At 41.0% G+C, this 18,266-nt stretch overlaps 1 protein-coding gene across 1 annotated transcript; it reads left to right on the forward strand.

Moving 5' to 3' along the window:
* The first annotated feature begins 360 nt into the window (after positions 1–360).
* On the forward strand, positions 361–11,861 carry LOC148338111 (uncharacterized). The gene is made up of 16 exons (XM_088293308.1): positions 361–493; positions 599–1,408; positions 2,139–2,573; positions 2,641–3,966; positions 4,054–4,140; positions 4,219–4,374; positions 4,483–4,599; positions 4,670–4,789; positions 4,876–4,932; positions 5,017–5,490; positions 5,771–5,989; positions 6,083–6,767; positions 7,722–7,852; positions 8,792–8,845; positions 9,034–9,186; positions 10,991–11,861. The coding sequence occupies exons 1-15, from the start codon at positions 491–493 to the stop codon at positions 9,160–9,162; spliced, it is 4,803 nt and encodes a 1,600-aa protein (XP_088149434.1). The 5' UTR covers positions 361–490; the 3' UTR covers positions 9,163–9,186; positions 10,991–11,861.
* The last annotated feature ends 6,405 nt before the right edge of the window (positions 11,862–18,266 follow it).

An 18,266-nucleotide genomic window follows, 5' to 3' on the forward strand; every position in this document is an offset into this window, starting at 1 on the left:
GTGAGAGCTTGGGAGAAGTGAAAACATTCCTGTTACCTTGGATACTGCCGAACGCAACTAGAACCTGTACGTTGTTCCGCGTATGAGAGAGTTAGGGTCTCTGAGGGGACTCCCAAGTTGAACCATCCGGTCGAGACAGCAACCTGAGTAACAGGTGAGAGGAGATCCGGTGACGTGACACACACACCTACGCACACACCTTCTCTTCGTATTCGAATGTTGGCTTGCTGCCTGTCACATTTCTGTGGAACGACAGTATTGTGTCCGTTTAATTCACAGTGACAGAACCAATTAGCTCCTTTTTGCTAATGGCAAAGTATGATACACTGACTTTTTCTATGTGCTGTGATGGTTAGATCACAAAGTATGAGAGTGTGGGGAGGAGCCAGCAGCTAGAGTCACTTGTCTGTGACTCCCACCCACCCCAGCATGTCATTGCTCCCAGAGGCTTGATCAGAGTCATTGCATGCTGCGATAGGAGGTTAGGACCATGGTGAGTCAGAGCTCTGAATGTGTCTTTTTATCAAAACCTTTCTTCGTAGTTTGAGGATGTGGCTGACAAGATAGCATGAACACTAACATATATTATTTTGTCCAGACATGTGACAAAGTGGAACGTGTATGGCAAGAGCGACTGCAGCGCTGTCAGAGGCAACTAAAGGCCAAAGAGGATGAGATAGGTCGCCAGTCCCAATACTTTGACAACTTTAAAGGGCAACTCCACCACAAGCTCAGCCTGGCGAGGGACAGAGAGGAAACCCTGCAGAAGCGCATTTACACTTTAGAAAAGCAGCTACTGGACATGACTGTGACTGCGACCACTGATGTCACGGCATTGAGTGCGGTCCGAATTGTCCCCCGGACTGAAACACACTGGCAGGAGCCTGGTGCTAGAGAAGAGTGTGAAGGTGAAGAAGAAAAAAATGAAGGCGGAAGGAGGCAATGGCAGGCGAACACTCGAGGACAAGATGAAAGTCAGGAGGGTGACAATGGAACAACTGAAACTGAAATGAGTACAGAAAATAAACTGAACTCAAATGTGGTCAGGTTACAAGGTTTCATCGTGACCCTGCAGGAGGATCTCAAGGTGCTGCTGGAGAGAGAGGAAAGTGGGCTGGCAGAACATAGGAGGCTGATTGAGCAACTGCAGGAGGCTCAGGAGAACAGCCTTTTCCTGTGCTGCAAGGTGGAAGAGATGAAGGTGGAGCTACAACAGCTGAATTTGTCTGAAAGTGTCCTGACTATGGAGGTGGAAGAGCTCAGAGTGGAAAACATCAGACTCAAACATGACACGAAGGATTCAACTAAACAAACACCCAGTCAGTCATCTGCAATATCTGCTGATGTTTGCTCTGGTGCCTCTGACACTAATACAATTGTACATCATGCAGAAGGAAGCTCTGAAAAGGTGTTTTTTTTTTTTTTGTGTTATTTATTTTTCTGTACACATGCTCATGAGGGTCAACATGCTTGGCTCGAACTTAGTCTTGTTCTTGACGGTAAACACTTTTTGTGTTGCTACATCTATCCTTTGAATATGGCATGAGTTGCGGCTCAGATTGAGCCGATCACAACCTGAGCTGGTCGTCAGCTAATCGTGGTGCAAATGCAACATAGACAACCAAGCATTCATACTCACATTGAAAAAAGACTTTCATGTTGACAGCTAAGGACAATTTAGAGTTCAATTAACCAAACATGCATGTTTTGTTAAGCACCAATAGTGGAGCACAAGGCGATGCATTTCTATTCTCAGTGTATTCAATGTGGCGGCATGATAGCCGGGTGGTTACCACCTGTCTCAAAGTTCTTCGGCTCGGATTTTGAATCTCGGCTCCAGCCTTTCTGTGGGGAGTTTGCATGTTCTCCACATGCTTGTGTGGGCACAGGACAGCTACGACTTCCTCCCATATCCTAAAAGTTGAGCAGGTCAATTGAAGACTCTAAAGTTTCCATAGGTGCAAATCTGAGAGTGAATGATTGTGTGTCTTCTGTGCACTGTGATTGATTGGCACCCATTCCACGGTGAAAGGTGATTTAGTTCACCCTTTGGACATCATAATAGTGCAACATTTTCCATATCGGCCGTTTAAAGCACAATTTGCTTGACTAATTCTACCTTCTTTTTGCCCTGCAAGGTATTGGGTTTGCACAATGCAATTTCAGCCATCCACCTGCAGGCTGCAGTAGCGACCTCCAAGAGTGCCACCCAAGCGTCAACTACTACTGCCAAACATGGGCCAATGTGTACATCTAAAAATGACTCTCAAAGAGTTTTTCCTCACATCAGTCTCCAAACCTTTAACTTGGCTTCACATACGATAGAGTGGGGCTCCCCTGGGGGCTTCAATGTGGAGGACACACACAGCGAAGAATCTGAAGCCCTGAGGGAGGCATACAGGAGCTTAGGCTTGGGTGAAGACCTCGAGGGTCTTAGAGAGCAATGTGAACGCCTGGAGGCTGCTCTTCAGCAATCAAAGCAACAGCTGCAGGTGATGGCTCAGGAGAATGTGCAACTGAAAGTACAACTCAGGAACCAAGGAGAGGAGAAGCCGGAGTCTTTTTTGCAAACGGTATTGTGGCACATAGTGTATGTATTGATCAAATGACATAAATAACAATGCTGATTTTTGTATTCAGTTTAGCGCAACATTAACTAGTAATGGGGCTGTCACATACCAATCATCGCCTGTCTGTGATGAAGTCACCGACCACGACGGCCTTCTCCATGCCCTCAATCAGGAGAACCGAGCCTTGGCTCTCCGCATTGAGGAGCTGCTGGCTCACATTGAACTCATTGAGGAAGAAATGACACTCGAGCGATCTCAGCTGAGGGCAAATGTTTTGTGCCTGGAGGAAGACAAATCCAAGCTGGAGCAGATGAAGCAAGAACACGGTTGTCTTATCACAGAACTCACCAGAAAGACCGAGGATGATCTCAATACAATCATGGAGCTGCAGCAAAAGTTAGAAGAGCACGTTGATTGTAATAAACAAACGGACGGAGGAAGGTGTCAAGAAAAGCAGCTAGAAGAATTTTTGATAGAGAGTGTGGCAATAGAGCAAGACGGACTACAATTGTTATCAAGTCAACCACCAGAAAACAGGAGTACATTTTTAAATCCTGTTTCCGACCCACAAAGTCATCTCATGGTGAAGTCACTTAGTAATCAAGTGCAGCAGCTCAACAAGTCCATTCGGAGCCTGAAAACTGAGCAAGGGCTGTTGTATGGCTCGGTGGTAACTCTCAAAAAGGAACAAAGGGAAGTCTCCCTATCAGTCCAAACACAGACTGAGGAGAAACAGCACTTAACTCGGACAATTTGGGCACTCAAAGAAGAGAAAGACGGGATCGCTCGATGTCTGGATGGTCTCCAGCAGGAGAGGGACCAAATAATCAGGGTGGTCAGTGGGATGAAGGACGTGCAAGTTCGTCTTTCAAAGTCTGTGAGTGGTCTGAAAGAAAAGAAACAGAAGCTCACTGAGTCTTTTCCAGTCCTTGAAAGAGAAAAAGAGAAACTGTTTGAGTCGCTGTCAAATGGAAAAGAGGATGTTGAACAAATTGCACTGACGGAGCAACAATTGGAGCCAGAAAAGGATCATTTAAGTCAGAGAGTGCTGGGTTTGAAATTGGAAACAGACAAACTAACCGATTCTCTCCAAGAGTCAACAGATAAGACTCAACCATGCCATCATTTCCAAGGGTACCATGACGGGCTACTAAAGTCAATTAACAGTTTGAAGGATGAAAAAGAAAGAATTGAACATTCAGTCAGATGTTTGAAACAAGAGCAAGCACAGATGATGAAATTACTTCAGTCTCAAAGAGAACAAATATCTGGCCTTCAAACCTACCCTCACAGTCTCACACAATACAGCACATCTAATGATGGGATGTCAAACAGAATGAAGACTAAAGACGAAAACAAACACAACGTAACAGACTTCGTTGGCAACACTGTACAGGTATGAAGACACACGGGGAGGTTGGCTTGCGTGTGATTTCAGCCTTTATAATCATTTATTCTCGCAAAATGATTTAATTGAAAATAGGACCAGAGTGAGCTGGTGAAGGAGATTGAAGTTGTCAGAGGAGAACTGAAGAAGTCACAAGAACAACTGGACAAAAGACATGCAGAGGTCAGTGTAAACAACATGATTTCTCCTCGTACACATTTAGATTGAATATTAACTTGTGGTTTTGTGTTTGGTGGGCAGACCGCAGAGCTACACATAAAGTTGAGTCAGTCAGAGGTCAGATGGCAAAATGCAGAACGGAAAGCATCCCTAGCAGGTGATGAGGTTAAGAGACTGACGGGTTTCATCAATCAAACAGACAAAATCTGTAAGGAAAATGGACACCTTACCACACAGGTAACTTGTACTTGGTACTTCCTTGTGGTCCAGTATTTTCTGTTATTGTATCTCGTCCAGTGACAGTCAAGTTTTGTAAGCTAAAAGTGTTGGTTGTGTCTGTGGCAGGTGAAAGAGTTGCAAAGCAAAGTGTCCGTCCTCGTCAAGGAAAAGGCTGCCACTCTCTCACTGAAGTCACAAATTGAAGACCAACACAAAATCCTCACAGCTCAGCTCAAAGCCAAGGTAACAACGTAGAACACGTTTGCTTTGATGATTCGCATTTGTCAAACCTGATGTGCGTCTAACCCCATAGACGGTGGCTCTGGAGGAGCTAAACTCTGAGTATATTGCTCTAAAAAAGGATCGGTCTAGCAAAGATGACCTCAGCGCTCTCATGTCCCTCCGCACACGTTACAATGAAGTCCGAGCCAAGGTGGGCAAATGTGTGTCATGTGATCTTAGTCGCAATCTCCTCTCCTATCCAGTGTATGACATACATGTTACAATATTTGTTTGTAGTATGACGCACTCCAGAAAGCGAGGAGCCAGACTGATGTGGATGTCGTTCCTTTAAAGGTGAGCAAAGTCTTCCACAGCGTTAAAAGAACCTACTTTTGCCATTATGAGACAATGATCGACAGATTTACCATCCAACGGCAGGCCAAGCTTTCCTGCCTGGTGCGGAAATGTCAGGAGAGAAACAGCTTATTGGCCCACATGATGAAGGTCTTGCACAGACACAATGTTGTGGATTCTACTCTGACACAGCGGGTGGATGAGCTACTCAGCGACATGGTACTGTTTGAGTACACTGCTGCATTTGCACCTGGAAGCTTTGCAAAGGGCCACGACTTTGGGATCACTCCAGGTTTTTCTTCCAAATTCCACAACTACACAAGTGGACACACACCGAGTGATCCCTACAAAGACTGCGAAGAACAGAAAGGAAGAAAACACCCTGCTTTGGAAGAGTCACTGACACATGTCCCCAATTGCAGAGGTGATTTCATGTGTGTGCCAGCTGTAAAAAGGAAGCAAAATGCCTCCTCACCTGTGCCAACTCCACAAGAGGACAACTGGGTGCCACCAACACCTGAACCTGTGAAAGAAGTTCAGAGTGCCAAAAAAACAAGTGTAAGAAATTCATAAAGCCATGTCTTGGACAAAAATATTTCTTTGGCTACATCATGGGACCTGGGCAGTATGTTGAGATGAGGGGAGGAGTTTCATTTAGTCACGGCATAACCTTGCCTAATAGAAAAAGTTATATACTTGCGTTTTGGGGTCAGGGCATTAATTACTCGCACATTTTTGGTATTTGTATTAAGTAAGAAACGTCAATGATAGAACATGACAGTATTTTTTTGTCTTATTTAAGAAAATTCAAGTGTTTGCTTTATCTTTTACCATGCAGCTTTCTCCCTCTGTTGCTGGACCTGAAAAGAAATCTCTGGACGTAAGACCCGAGACATGCCCCGTTCCATCCAACATGTGCGGCTCAAACAGATCTATTCTGAGTCCTGCGCCTCCACCCTCAGTGAGACGGGAACGTGAGAGCAAGACACTGAGCAGTCCTGAGAAGATTATCAACCTCCAAGAGCAGTTACAGCAAACGCTGCTGAGTAGCTGTAAGGTACGTAAGCTGAAGAGCCAGTATTTCATCAGCTTCAACTGATAAATATTGTCATTGTATGTCTTATATGTCTGATTCTGGTTCAATTCCAAGGTTGTGGTTAGGAAAGGAGGAGGAGAGAATATCAGAAAAATGTCATTCTCAGCTCCTGCATCCCCGAAGCTGTCATCTCAGAAAAAGACACATGGCCTCTGTGTCATTGCTCCACCACGCGGTCCCCTCTCAAGCACGGCCAAGCACCCTCCACCGGTGACGACCCCACCTGTTACTGAAAGTCTGCCAACAACACTTTTCAACGCAGTCACCGCCAAATGTGCCAACATGTCATTCGCACCTCATTTGTTGGCAAACCGTCATTTTAAAGAAGCCCTATCCACCACAAGCGCTGTTGCGAACTCAGCGATTAGCGCTGCTGCCTCAAGCAAAACCCGCACGACCTCAAGTAGTGACTCCAATGTACCAACGTCCCTAAAACCGAAAAGACAAATTTCTCCTGACGAGGCTCATGCTGAACATTCCACTTCCTCTCTTTTAATGACCTCTAAAACTACTGACTCCAGTGTCTTCATGTGTTCTGACACAAATCTCAAAAGCACTGCCTCTGACACAAGTGCCCACAAAGCTGATGTTTTCAGCAGGGTTATAAAACCTAATGGTGCTAATCCTCCTGTATGCGACGGCCTAGAATTCACCACATTCAAGTCGCATTCTGCTCCACACTCTCCCGAGGGATCATCAAGTGCTCCAGAGAAGATGAGACCTTCAAGACCCAAGCCAGGTAATATAAGCGTGCACCCCACACTGGACTGAGCCATTAACAAAAGTGAAATAGGAATTTGCCGAGTGTCATATTTGTGAGTTGATCTTTTTGTTCGAAGAATACGTTCTGCTTCATTGGGGAATAAATAACTTTCTTGGTCCACACCTTTTATTATAGAGTGTTGGAAAAAATGAAAAGACCAATGCACGATTAAACAATTACACAAAAGAAAAATAAGAAGACCTCAAAGTTATGGGCGGACTTTGGGGTGAATGCTGCTTGCCTTACTTGTGACACAATTACACACCCATTTATAAAAATAAGAAGAAAAACGCTTAAGTTTATTTTCATTGCAATAAAAAAATTGGGTGACATGATCACAGATGATTTTACAGTGGTTGGTTTCTTAATTTTTCTAAAGCTGTTGAATTAAACAGAGTTGTGTGTATGGGTGTGCAAGTGCGCATGTGTAAAATGCTGTTAACTAATTACCCAAACTGCATATTAACAGTTCCTCAAAAAATACATCATTTGATGGTCTAATAACAATTATCTCAGAAATCCTCTCAGGTTTTAACGAGATGTGTATGAAAACTAAGTTTAATAATAGAATTCACTTTAAGTGTTATTTCACTATTTACAAAAAAATGAGGATGCATGAATAATGATATTCACAAGCAATGAAAAGCAATTTTTATGTCAGAATATGATCAACTACAGGTAAACATGATTGGATGTGTTTTGAGGAAATCCAATAAAAATACACCAACCAGAGAGCAGATTTGGACGCAGCCAAAACAATATAAGAGGCGGTATAAGGTGGCGGTAATCTCACAATTTCTCTCCCCTTTAGTCAAGTTCTGAAACTTTACACATGAGCTTCCAGCTACGAGAAGGAATGCAAGGAAAATATACGGGAGTGTGCGTGCACTGTAATGATGCTGTCCTTGATTTACGTGTGACCTTCTCTAGACGCTCCAGCAAAGGTGCGATTTGTGGAGGTCATCAAACAAGTGGGTCAGAGCAGCTTACTGATTGGCTGGGAAAGACCTCGTCTGGATGAGCTGGGCTACAGCCATGGTACCTTTGTGTATGGTTACAGGGTAGGCACGCTATAATTAAGTCTGACACAATCAGAGCCACTTGTTCTTCTTTTTTTGTAACTGCATTATTGAATGCGTTATTTAAGTGTATCTGGGCTCCCTCTGGGGGCGTGTGAAAGAATCACAGAATTAAAAGCACACAGTGTGCATACTGTTACATTGGATTGTTTTCAAACATTTATTTACTCTAGGTCCAATTCATTGCCAGTTTCTTGGCAGTTTTACCTAGTATGGCAGGAGGTTCAATGTGGAAGTCGGAGGTTACAAGACACACACACACATTTGTGATTTACGTTTGATTTTCTTCATTGCCTGGCTAGTTTTATGCATTTCACCTGAATAACATATCTTAATGTTGAGCATTAACTCAGTATGTCCATGTGGTGTAGTGCTGTTCAAACGATTATTTTGCTAGTCGACTTGTCGCCGGTCGTAGTTGCAAGTCGACTAATCGGATCATGAATCGCAGTATATCTCACCAAGCAGCTGCTCTTATACATATAATACGTCGTTATTTATACTTTTACTTTCACGGTAACTGTAACACTCATTAGTTTCCAGCCTGAATTCCCCAAAATATGTACAAACTACAAATAAAAATAATTAATATGATAGTACATTTGACTTTGATTAAATTTAGCAACTTTTTGGTGCAATACATTTGAATTGAATCATCATTGAAGTGTTTTTTTTTTTTGCCTTTCTTTAAGAACAACGTTAATCTCGGTATTGTGCATAGTGTTACAGTGCTTGCAATATTGAATCTACTCAAATACAAGTATTTCTTTGAGTTGGTTCTTGTAAAAAGCGTCGGGACCACTGGTCTGAGATTTTCTAACACATGAGCATCAAAGTACAATAATTGCCAGTTTTAAAACAGATTTGTATAACAGAATGATTGAATATGTCATGTCAACTCACAAATTCGAACACTTTCAGGTGTTTGTGGATGGGGAATTCTACAAGTCTGTGATGAGCTCAGCATGTACCAAGGTGTGTGACTCATGTTTTTTGTTGTTTTTTTTTTTTTTAAGTCATTATGATTGAAAATTCCCAGTGTTCTAACTAAGATTTTAAATAATACAGTCTGCCTTTTAAGTGACGTCACTCCATGTGCCAAATAACATCTCCACAGTAGTGCATAAACAAGGCAAACCATATTTGAATGATATGTTTTACAGTGTGTCCTGGAAAACGTGGAACTGAGTTCGCCAGTTAAGATCAGCATCCAAACACTGGGCTCCAATGGGCTGAGTTCAAACAGTGTACACACTGTGTATACGCCTCCAGCTCGGACAGGTCACCTCTGAATCACGCTGTCCTGGCGTCATTATGTAAGACTACAAATAAGCAAAAAAGATTTACCGTACTTACTTTTGTGTGACTTTAGATGTTTTAACGTGCCAGATAAAACGGAACAATGTCTCTGAAGCCCTCAAGACATGAAAACCAAACTAATGCCGTAATTGAATTGACTTTTAAATGTCTATCATAAGACGTTAAAGACAAACTCAAAGTTCCATTTGTTGACTGCTCTGCTCACTCATTCTTCAAACATACATGAATATTATACCCTGTGTCAATGCAAGAATTGATTAGTCATGATACCTGACACTCTTTAAAATGCTGAGTTTTGATTGGGAAGTCAGAGTGCAATACACAAGTTTGTCTTAATAGATTAGTATATTGTGGAAAATTCTATTGAACTCAATGGATACATTCTAAACGTAAAACATGTTATATACAAATACTACATTGAAAGTGAAATGTTTTATGATTGTATTTTTAATCATTTAGATTATCATATCTTACAAATTAAATTGACTGCAATCTATCCCATTTTAACTGGGCTGGCAGTGAACGAGTTAATGAAAATCTTTATTTGTAGCCCATTCAACTAATTTTAGCTGTAACAAAGTTCTGCATGTGATGTAGATTGTCCATATGACACAAACTAATGATAATTATTGTTAAAACTAAAATAATAATTCTAAGAAGGCTATTGCTATTGTAGACTGCACAATGAAATTCCCTTCAGTACACCTGAGTCCCTTGATGTACAACAATGAATAGACAATTTAAAAAAGCCAATTATTAAAACATCTCAGTGATGTAAAATACATGAACACAGTGTAAGAATGTATAAAACCTTGGTCTGTAGAAAACTTCAAATTTGTGTGTCCCTGTACCTTTGTCCTGAGGGTAATGGGGGAAAAAAACAGTCTGAAGTCGGTGGCTGGCATTGCTGCTCGCCATCTTCTAAAATTGGTCAGCATGTGCAGAGTCTCGGTCTGGCAAAGAGCTTCCCTCAATTCTCTGGGCTGGTTTAACCACCAGGGTCTCGTCATTTCTGCCTCGGGCAGGTCATGTGAAGACAGTCGGATGCTCTTGATGGTGCTCCTATAAAAAATTGCCATCAGCCTGGAGGGGCAGACCAGTCTTCCTGAGCCTCCTCAGAAACGGTAGCATTTTTTGGGTCTTGTGGCTAGATGTGAGGTGTTCAGAACCCGGGTGAGGTCCAGGAACTAGTGGTTGTCCACCCGCTCCAATTCTTCCCCGACCGAGTGTGACATAAGCCAAGATTATCCAGACGCTACGCCACCATCCACTGTCCGTAATAATTGAATATTCAAATGAAAACATCCTCCTTTAAATACAAAAGCCTCCTCGATGCCTCTTAGACCAAATTCTCAGTCTTCTGCTGCACCCTGCTGTTCCGCTGTTGATGGGCTCAAGGTGTATGCGCAGTCTAACGTGCTGTGTGACGCTGTTAGTAAATGTGAGAAAATAATGTAATTGAAGTCTCTGCTGAGGTGAGGGTAACCGTCAGCAAAGAACTACAGTTTTCTCACAGCTTCACTTGGTCAAGAAGGGTGGAAAGTGAAGTTAAAGCTAGCTGTGCTGTTCAAATGAATAAAATTAAAATATTACATAAGAAATGTTCAAAATGACCTTTTACGTACTATAGAAATTAGTAAGAAATTGTCCATGTACCATCAATCTGTATAATATTAGTTCCACTTTTTGAGTTGAACTAGCAAAATAAATGAACCTTTTAACAATATGCTAATTTAATGACTCTAACTTGTATTCATTTTTGTGGTGTAGAATTTTATACTGACAATTCTCTTCTTTCAGCCCTCTAACAGCATCACAAGGGCAATGATGTCATCACATTGGACCAGCTACTGTCAACTCACCAATTATATTGCCACATGCTCTTGACCATCCAATGAGCATTTTGAGGATTTGGTGCTGGACACTGGACCTCAAATCGATAAATTGAAGACCGAAAAAGAAGGTGCAGGATTCATGCCGCAGTAGGCGTGAATGCAGGTGACAATAAATGTCAGCATTTCTTATTGGACCAGCCTTTTTGCACGGGAATACCACTTGCTGCAGTTAACATCTTTTACAGCCACTCAGTTAAATCCTCGAAAAAATGGATCACTTCCTTGCAAAGTCTGACTATGATCAGCTAAGATTTACTGGCAGATGTTGATGTCTGCCGCACATGTTTACACTGTGGTTAACACAGACAGACATTGTGTGTCTTAGTAATTCACAGAAGAGCTCTGCTGCTGCTGCCTCCAGATGCTGTGACGCTCATGAAATGTTTTTTTTCCCCTACGATAGCGATGCAAACTGCATCACGTGCCGACACGTTTCGACCTGAGGCTCTCCCCTTCATTTTTACCCTAACAAGCCAAATATGAGCAAAGACATTGAACTCAAAAGACTATTTTCTGGTGGACATTAAACTGAATCTATTTGACTTTGTCAGTATTTTGCACACAATCCTGTATAAAAGATTAACCAGATGTCACGTTTGACCACAACCTTCTTTGTTTCCTAAAATTAATGTAACATGTTTTTGCCACTTCTATACGGGTGTAGAGTCACCACGGTGCAACAAATGTATTTTTCTATCAGTGATTGATCTTATTGTTTAGCCATTAACACCTTGCAGCTGTACAGAAAATAAATGATAAATGTCTATGTCACTGAAGTGTGTGCAGCTAACATTTGACTTTGCTGTGAACTCATCTCGCCTAATAACAAGCAGCAGTTTCACAGATACTGAGGAATTCTTTAAAAAGAAATATTTTGAAGCTGTTATTGCCAATCCCAATTGAAGTTTACCGTCAAACTAAATATAATACCAATAATTACACATTGTTCTTTTTATTCAAGACAGCCACAAGCTTTGCCTTCTAAAAGACCGAATGCTTTACCGAATGCTAACAAAAGCAAAATGTCATCACATTGCTATCCCAGAGACTTGTGAACCTTCAAGCATTAGGTATTTCGACACAAATGCTGGTGAAAGACAATTGGAGAGACAATATAACTGGTTACGAACATATATTCTTCATCCTTTGGGGGAAATTACTCACATTATTGGATCTTATTGAGATGCTCTAAACAGCTTCACGTTTACCATATTGCCCCAAGATGACCTGGTGTGCACATAAGAAGAAGCAGCACACTGACCATTGAATATAAGCAAACTCATTTTTTACATTCTATTAAATTATCACTACTTTATGTTTTTACAAAGTCCAATATTATAGTGATCTATTTTTTTTTTACTAAAAATGAAATCACATTTACATTTGTTGGGCGCTGGAGGGTCTGGATTTGAAGACAGGCACTGCTGTAATTTAGTGGAAAATCTATATATTTTTTTGCATTTTAGCATATTGAGAAATAGTTCATATATGCTATGAGGTGCTAATAAACTAGAAGTGGAGTGCAAATTGTCCTCGGGACACCTGATTTAAGGCATCAGCCACTTTTATTGTGCAGTTCCAATAGCGAACACTGGATGGTAGTCCTGCAAACTAACGGGTGGGTCGCACAGCAAACACTGTAATGGTACTAATTTTGAAAGTAAAACCAAGGACAAGGAATTTTTCTTGTCTCTGCATTTAGTGAAAATGGATCCAACATCACGAAAAGGAACAGCCCCCACCTCTTACATATCTCTCTCATTAAAAAAAAAAAAAAGTATAGTATCTGGGCAAAATCTGCTTATGAATCATCTGCTGTGCTCAACACTTTTGGTGTGGTCAATGCTGATGCTCAGCAGGAATTGCTCCAGCGGGTTTGTTAACTCAGGTGGAGGCAGAAGGTGCTTAGCTCACCTAAACTTTTAATTTGACCTTTTAATTCCTCTGATGCTCTTCCACTTTTACTAAATTGATACAATAGCACACGCAAAATCAAGTCAATCAACTCTAATCTGATATAATCAAATATAATCGAGTCGTAATTTTATTTCTTCTGCAATTTATTAAAAAATTAGAAACAAATGAATGCACTGAAAACAGTTGGGTCAAAAATAACCCAGAGGTAACAAAAAAAAGTTTTATTTTTTTCAACACCTTAGCTTTATTCATTAACAGTTGTTTAGTTTTTCATCTGATTTTGTCATTTCCAACTTCAGCTCTTTAACTATAGCAACAATACACATAATGTACTGCAAGGATGCCCACTCTTTTTCAGCATGCGAGCTATATATATATATATATATATATATATATATATATACATATATATATATATTTTTTTTTTCATCAGGAAACTGAAATTAGTTATTTCCTTATTTATCTATTTCAAATTAGGAAATAAGTGACGACTTGAAAAACCTTCAATGAGTAATATGGACCCGCCCCCCTCCGCTCTCCCCATGGTACTGCAAGAGTCACAATAAAGAACCGATTAAAAAGGACCATTGGAAATCATTGTCCTTTCATTGCTTGTAACGTCCAAAAACGGTGATCAATTGGCACCGAAATTCATGTGGACATCCCCACCCCTAACTACTTGAACGTATTAAAAGGATTACATTCTCCGTGGATGATTAATATTAGAAAGAGGAGCTGTGGAAGTGAGCATCGGTGCACAGATGTATGCTGGGAGCCATGTATTAAGCCGTGCGTTGCTGAGTGGGTAGTCGTCTATTCGTCCGGCTCTTTGTTAACTCAATAAAAAGCTTCAAACGTGCAGTGTAGCCTCTCTTCACAACGTGGCCCCTTGAAACTCAGCTGGACCCTGGGGGACTCCCATTACATTCACCAGGGACACTCACCTTCATTATTAACACACACTCCATGACATTCATGACACATGCCTCCGCCCTGCTTGTGCGTGTGTGCGTGTGTGTACATGTATGTCTGTGTGCCCTTTCATTGCTTGTTTACATAACTTCATGCCTGAGGGTAATTAAGTTTTCATGCTGTGTGTTAATAATGCTAACATGCAGGATGTTGAAGATGGAAGGGAAACATCCTATGATAAAGTGTGTGCGTGTGTGTATGTGTGTGTGTGTGTGCGTTGAGATGCTGACAGACAGATGTAATCAGCAGGTTTTCTATAGGTTGGGTAAAGTGGTGTTGTGGAAATGCAAAGCAGAAAGAGGAGAAGAGAGGCAAACAAAGAGAAAGGAGGATTTAATTTCAGCCAAAGAGGATGTTAGCAGTCCTTCACTCCCACTGACACCTGCGCCTCGCAGGTCAGGTGGCATATAGGTTGGACCCCCCCGGACCCCCCAGGGTGCAGCCTCCCTTCTAAAAGTGGATTTTCTCCAGTGTACTGGTGCAGTTGATTTCCATTTGGGACTTGCTGATGAAAGGTTCCAAACATTACAATATGTACACATCATGGGACTGTTGTGGTTCTACCTCTAGAGACCAAATTGGAATTTCTGGCATAGGTATTTTTCAGAGCTACTAACATTTGAGTACTCGCCAATACAAAGATCCTTGATTATGTAATTACGTCTGCTGAATGTGTATATAATATATTTTTAAAGTAACCACTCGTCAACATGACAACACGAACAGAATAAATCACATATACAGAACCAAAATAAAATCAATAAAATGAATGAAATTAATTAGTTGTTAATTCCCCGAGTAGTCTTTTTTTTTCTATATTGTAAGGAAGAAGTAAAAGCACCCAATTTTCATTTACAAAGCATACCTGGACACAGTTCACCTAGCCGTTGTGGGACAAATGATGTAAACAAGAATGGCTGCTACACCAATTAGCATTAATTACAAGGCAAACGAGTGAAAGAAATCACGGAGAATTAACCCCAACTGTGACAAAACTGAGAGATACATGGCATTACCTACAACACATCAATTATTTGGACAACATAAAAACAGCTGCAAATGAGTTCCAAGTAGAAAAGGTATGTCTCCGACTGCAAATTTCAGTTTAAGGGTGACTCAGATCACATTTAGGGCTCATAACACTTTATCAAAAGCTGTTGAGAGCACATTACACAGTGAAACACAAAACATGAACACCTAATTATCAACTATTCTGGACCATGCAGAGTATCGGAAATTTTAATGAGGAACCATACTATGCACAGGCATAGTATCTGTATTATTGATGCATCCCTAGTTTGTTTATGACAGAGTGTCGACATGTGCTAATATACTGTTCACAAAAGTGGAAGAAAAACTGCTTGTGGTGTCCCAAAACTTTTGCAATGTTCTTGTGTTATATATGGGCAGATATTTTGAAATTTTCTATTCACATGGTGAGAAATGGTTGGTATCTTCCTTTCCACAGCAAACTGGTGCCAATTTTATATGCCCCCTATCATTGCCTAGTTTTGTAGCTATATCAAGTCCATCTCGCAGAGAGCGCCTTATATTTAGAGGCCAAGCACTATCGAAGCTTACAGCTGGTCGCCTTGTGATTTAATTCTGACATCTCCGCAGTGTTACCACCTTTTTTTTCCTCTCTCCACGTCTCCCTCCCCCCCGTCCATATATCTGCCGCATTGTTAAATGTCCCCCATCTTGCAGCGTTGATATCATTGTAACAGTGCTAGCCTAATCACAAGCATTGTTTACATCCTGTTTTTTTGTGTGATATCAATTACAAGTACTGCTTTTACAAACAATAATAATGCTCACTTTTTACTGGAGTGGTACTCATTTAACTACATAATGATTACAATTTTTCTTGGTTGTTGGTGGCAGATGTGATATTATAGAGCTTTATAGTGGTGTAGATTTGCATTCATAGATTTGCATTTTTTTTTTTTGCTTATTGGAAAAAAGCAGTCCAGTGTAATGAGCTTAGTTCTACACCACTTTAAACTGACGTCACATTAATGGGCGGGTTGTTTATTTAATACCTTAATCGATACCATCTTAAGTGATGATCATTACATATTTAAAGTCAGAACGCAGACTCAACATCGTCAAAGACAATACCCACCCAAACTCACACCTGTTCGACCTGATGCCCTCTGGCAGGCGCTACAGGTGCATCAAATCAAGGACTAATAGACTGAGAAACAGTTTCTTTCCGAGAGCCATCTCCATTCTAAACTCTCACACACACACACGACCACCCTTACCTTGCAGAACAGCAACGTGATGTGTTTTCATATATCCTATTCAGTATTATTTTCCATTGCACTAACTATTCTCTTATTTATCTAATTTATATATTTATCTGAATTATTGTTGTATTGCACGGGAGAGGGGAGCTCTCTAATCTCATTGCACACTTGAGTACAATGACAATAAAGGGATTTCTGATTCTGATTCTGATGTTTGTATTTTTTTAATTTAATTTCAAGAGTAGGTAGGTGTCCCTAATGAAAAGGGCAGGAAGTTTCACTTTCAGTTTTTTTCATTTAACCTAGTACAGTGATGCCTTGAGGGGAAAAAAGCAACCCAACTTATGTATTTTTTTTTTTCAAATAGGATTTATTATTTTTTTGGGGGGGATTTGAGACATTTGAGATACAAGTGCAATACTTACTTAAGTACAGGTGACAGTTTGGCAGTTAGGGAACAATTATTTCAAAAGAGGCTTAATGTTGTTTATTTCCATTCCCATTTGAAGTTAACTGTCAAAATAAAAACAGAGAATTGCGCGTTATCCAAAACAACCACAAAGTGTTGCATTGTACATTTAGCTTGATGCTAACAAATGTTGCAAAATTGCGAAAATCAAAAATCTGAGCGTAATTGATGCCTCTCCAATGTTTCAAATAGGCAAAAGATGCCACAATAAGACGGTGAAGCACTACTTTTGTCTTAAGTTCCCCAACTCACTTTGCCATAGTTCCGTGGTACCAAGATGCCTCTGTGAGTTCCTATCCACTCCTCACACACGTGTCGTTAGGAAATGCACTTTGAGACCAACCTCGAGACATTTCTTATTTAAGAAGATCCTAGCAATTAGCTATTACAGCCTTGAATTCACACACCAAGGCGGACCTCGTCTCATTAATCATAGACAATAGGGGTGGTGATAGAGTATCGTGTTTATGCAAATGTGTGCGATGCACACTCACAAACACACGCACGCGCACTCATAACATCATCTCTTCTGAGCAAACAATCTTTTCCTCCACTCAACCGTTTAGCTTCTCTTTTGCCTCTATCACCTCTTTCATGCTGCTTTGGCCTCGCTCTAATGTTTGCCCACATGAAAAGGCGAGTGTTCACGAGTATTGATCCAAGTCCACCGCCAAGCCTCACTTTTTAACCAAACACTCAGTCAGATCGTATCAGACATTGAGTTTACTTTCCCTCCGTCACCTCTATCAACTCTTTTTAGGGAGGTTGTTTTCTCCACTTTCATCTGCATTTTTATTGTTTCATTGCTCCTTTTCTGCCCCCCAGTGTCTGTGTTAATCTTCCGCTCAATTCTTCTTTCTTTTACCTTTAGCTGCTCTTTTTTCTTGCATTTTATGCTTCAGTTAGGGCGGCAATTCCGAACTAAGAATAGTAAGGAAGAATGTTATGAGATTATTTTTTCCTTCTCTCATCACATGGCCGCCTCTCTTTATGTCTTCTTCTTTTAGACGACCCATCGCTCTCTCGCTCTCTCTCTCTCTCTCTCTCTCTCTCTCTCTCTCAATCTCACTCTCTCTCTCTCTCTCTCGCTATCTCTCTCAAGTTATGTGCCACTTTCTCCTGGATGAGTATTCTGGTAAAGGTCAACAGCATGCAAGCTGTTGCGAGATGCGCCAAATGTGTGCAGATGCATTGACTGGCATCCTCACTTCAGGACGTTGTAGTATTGATGAGCTGACATGAGGGCCAAATCAATCAATGGGATCAAGGGGTAAAAAGAACTCTGCCGTTAAATATGGTAGAGTAAAAAGCTTTTAGTTGAGCACTTTGGATTTGAGGTGAGTGTATTTGAGTGTTAACATTTTTTGTGTGATTTTACTTCAGTTTTTACCAACAATATATATTTTGCAGCATAGCTATTTCTGTTACGGTTTGGTGTAAAATGCAGGTGAGTAGAGGACCCAAGAGCAAGCAGAGTCAGAGGTGGCGTTAAGAAAGGATTTATTTCACAGATGAGGAAGTTAAGAGGGTGGGTGGAGTCTGTGACGCAATCCAAGATCTGGGGAGTGAAG

Source organism: Idiotropiscis lumnitzeri, chromosome 4, assembly GCF_059441095.1.
Source record: "Idiotropiscis lumnitzeri isolate Australia: NSW breed Sydney's pygmy pipehorse chromosome 4, RoL_Ilum_1.0, whole genome shotgun sequence".
NCBI classification, from domain to species: domain Eukaryota; kingdom Metazoa; phylum Chordata; class Actinopteri; order Syngnathiformes; family Syngnathidae; genus Idiotropiscis; species Idiotropiscis lumnitzeri.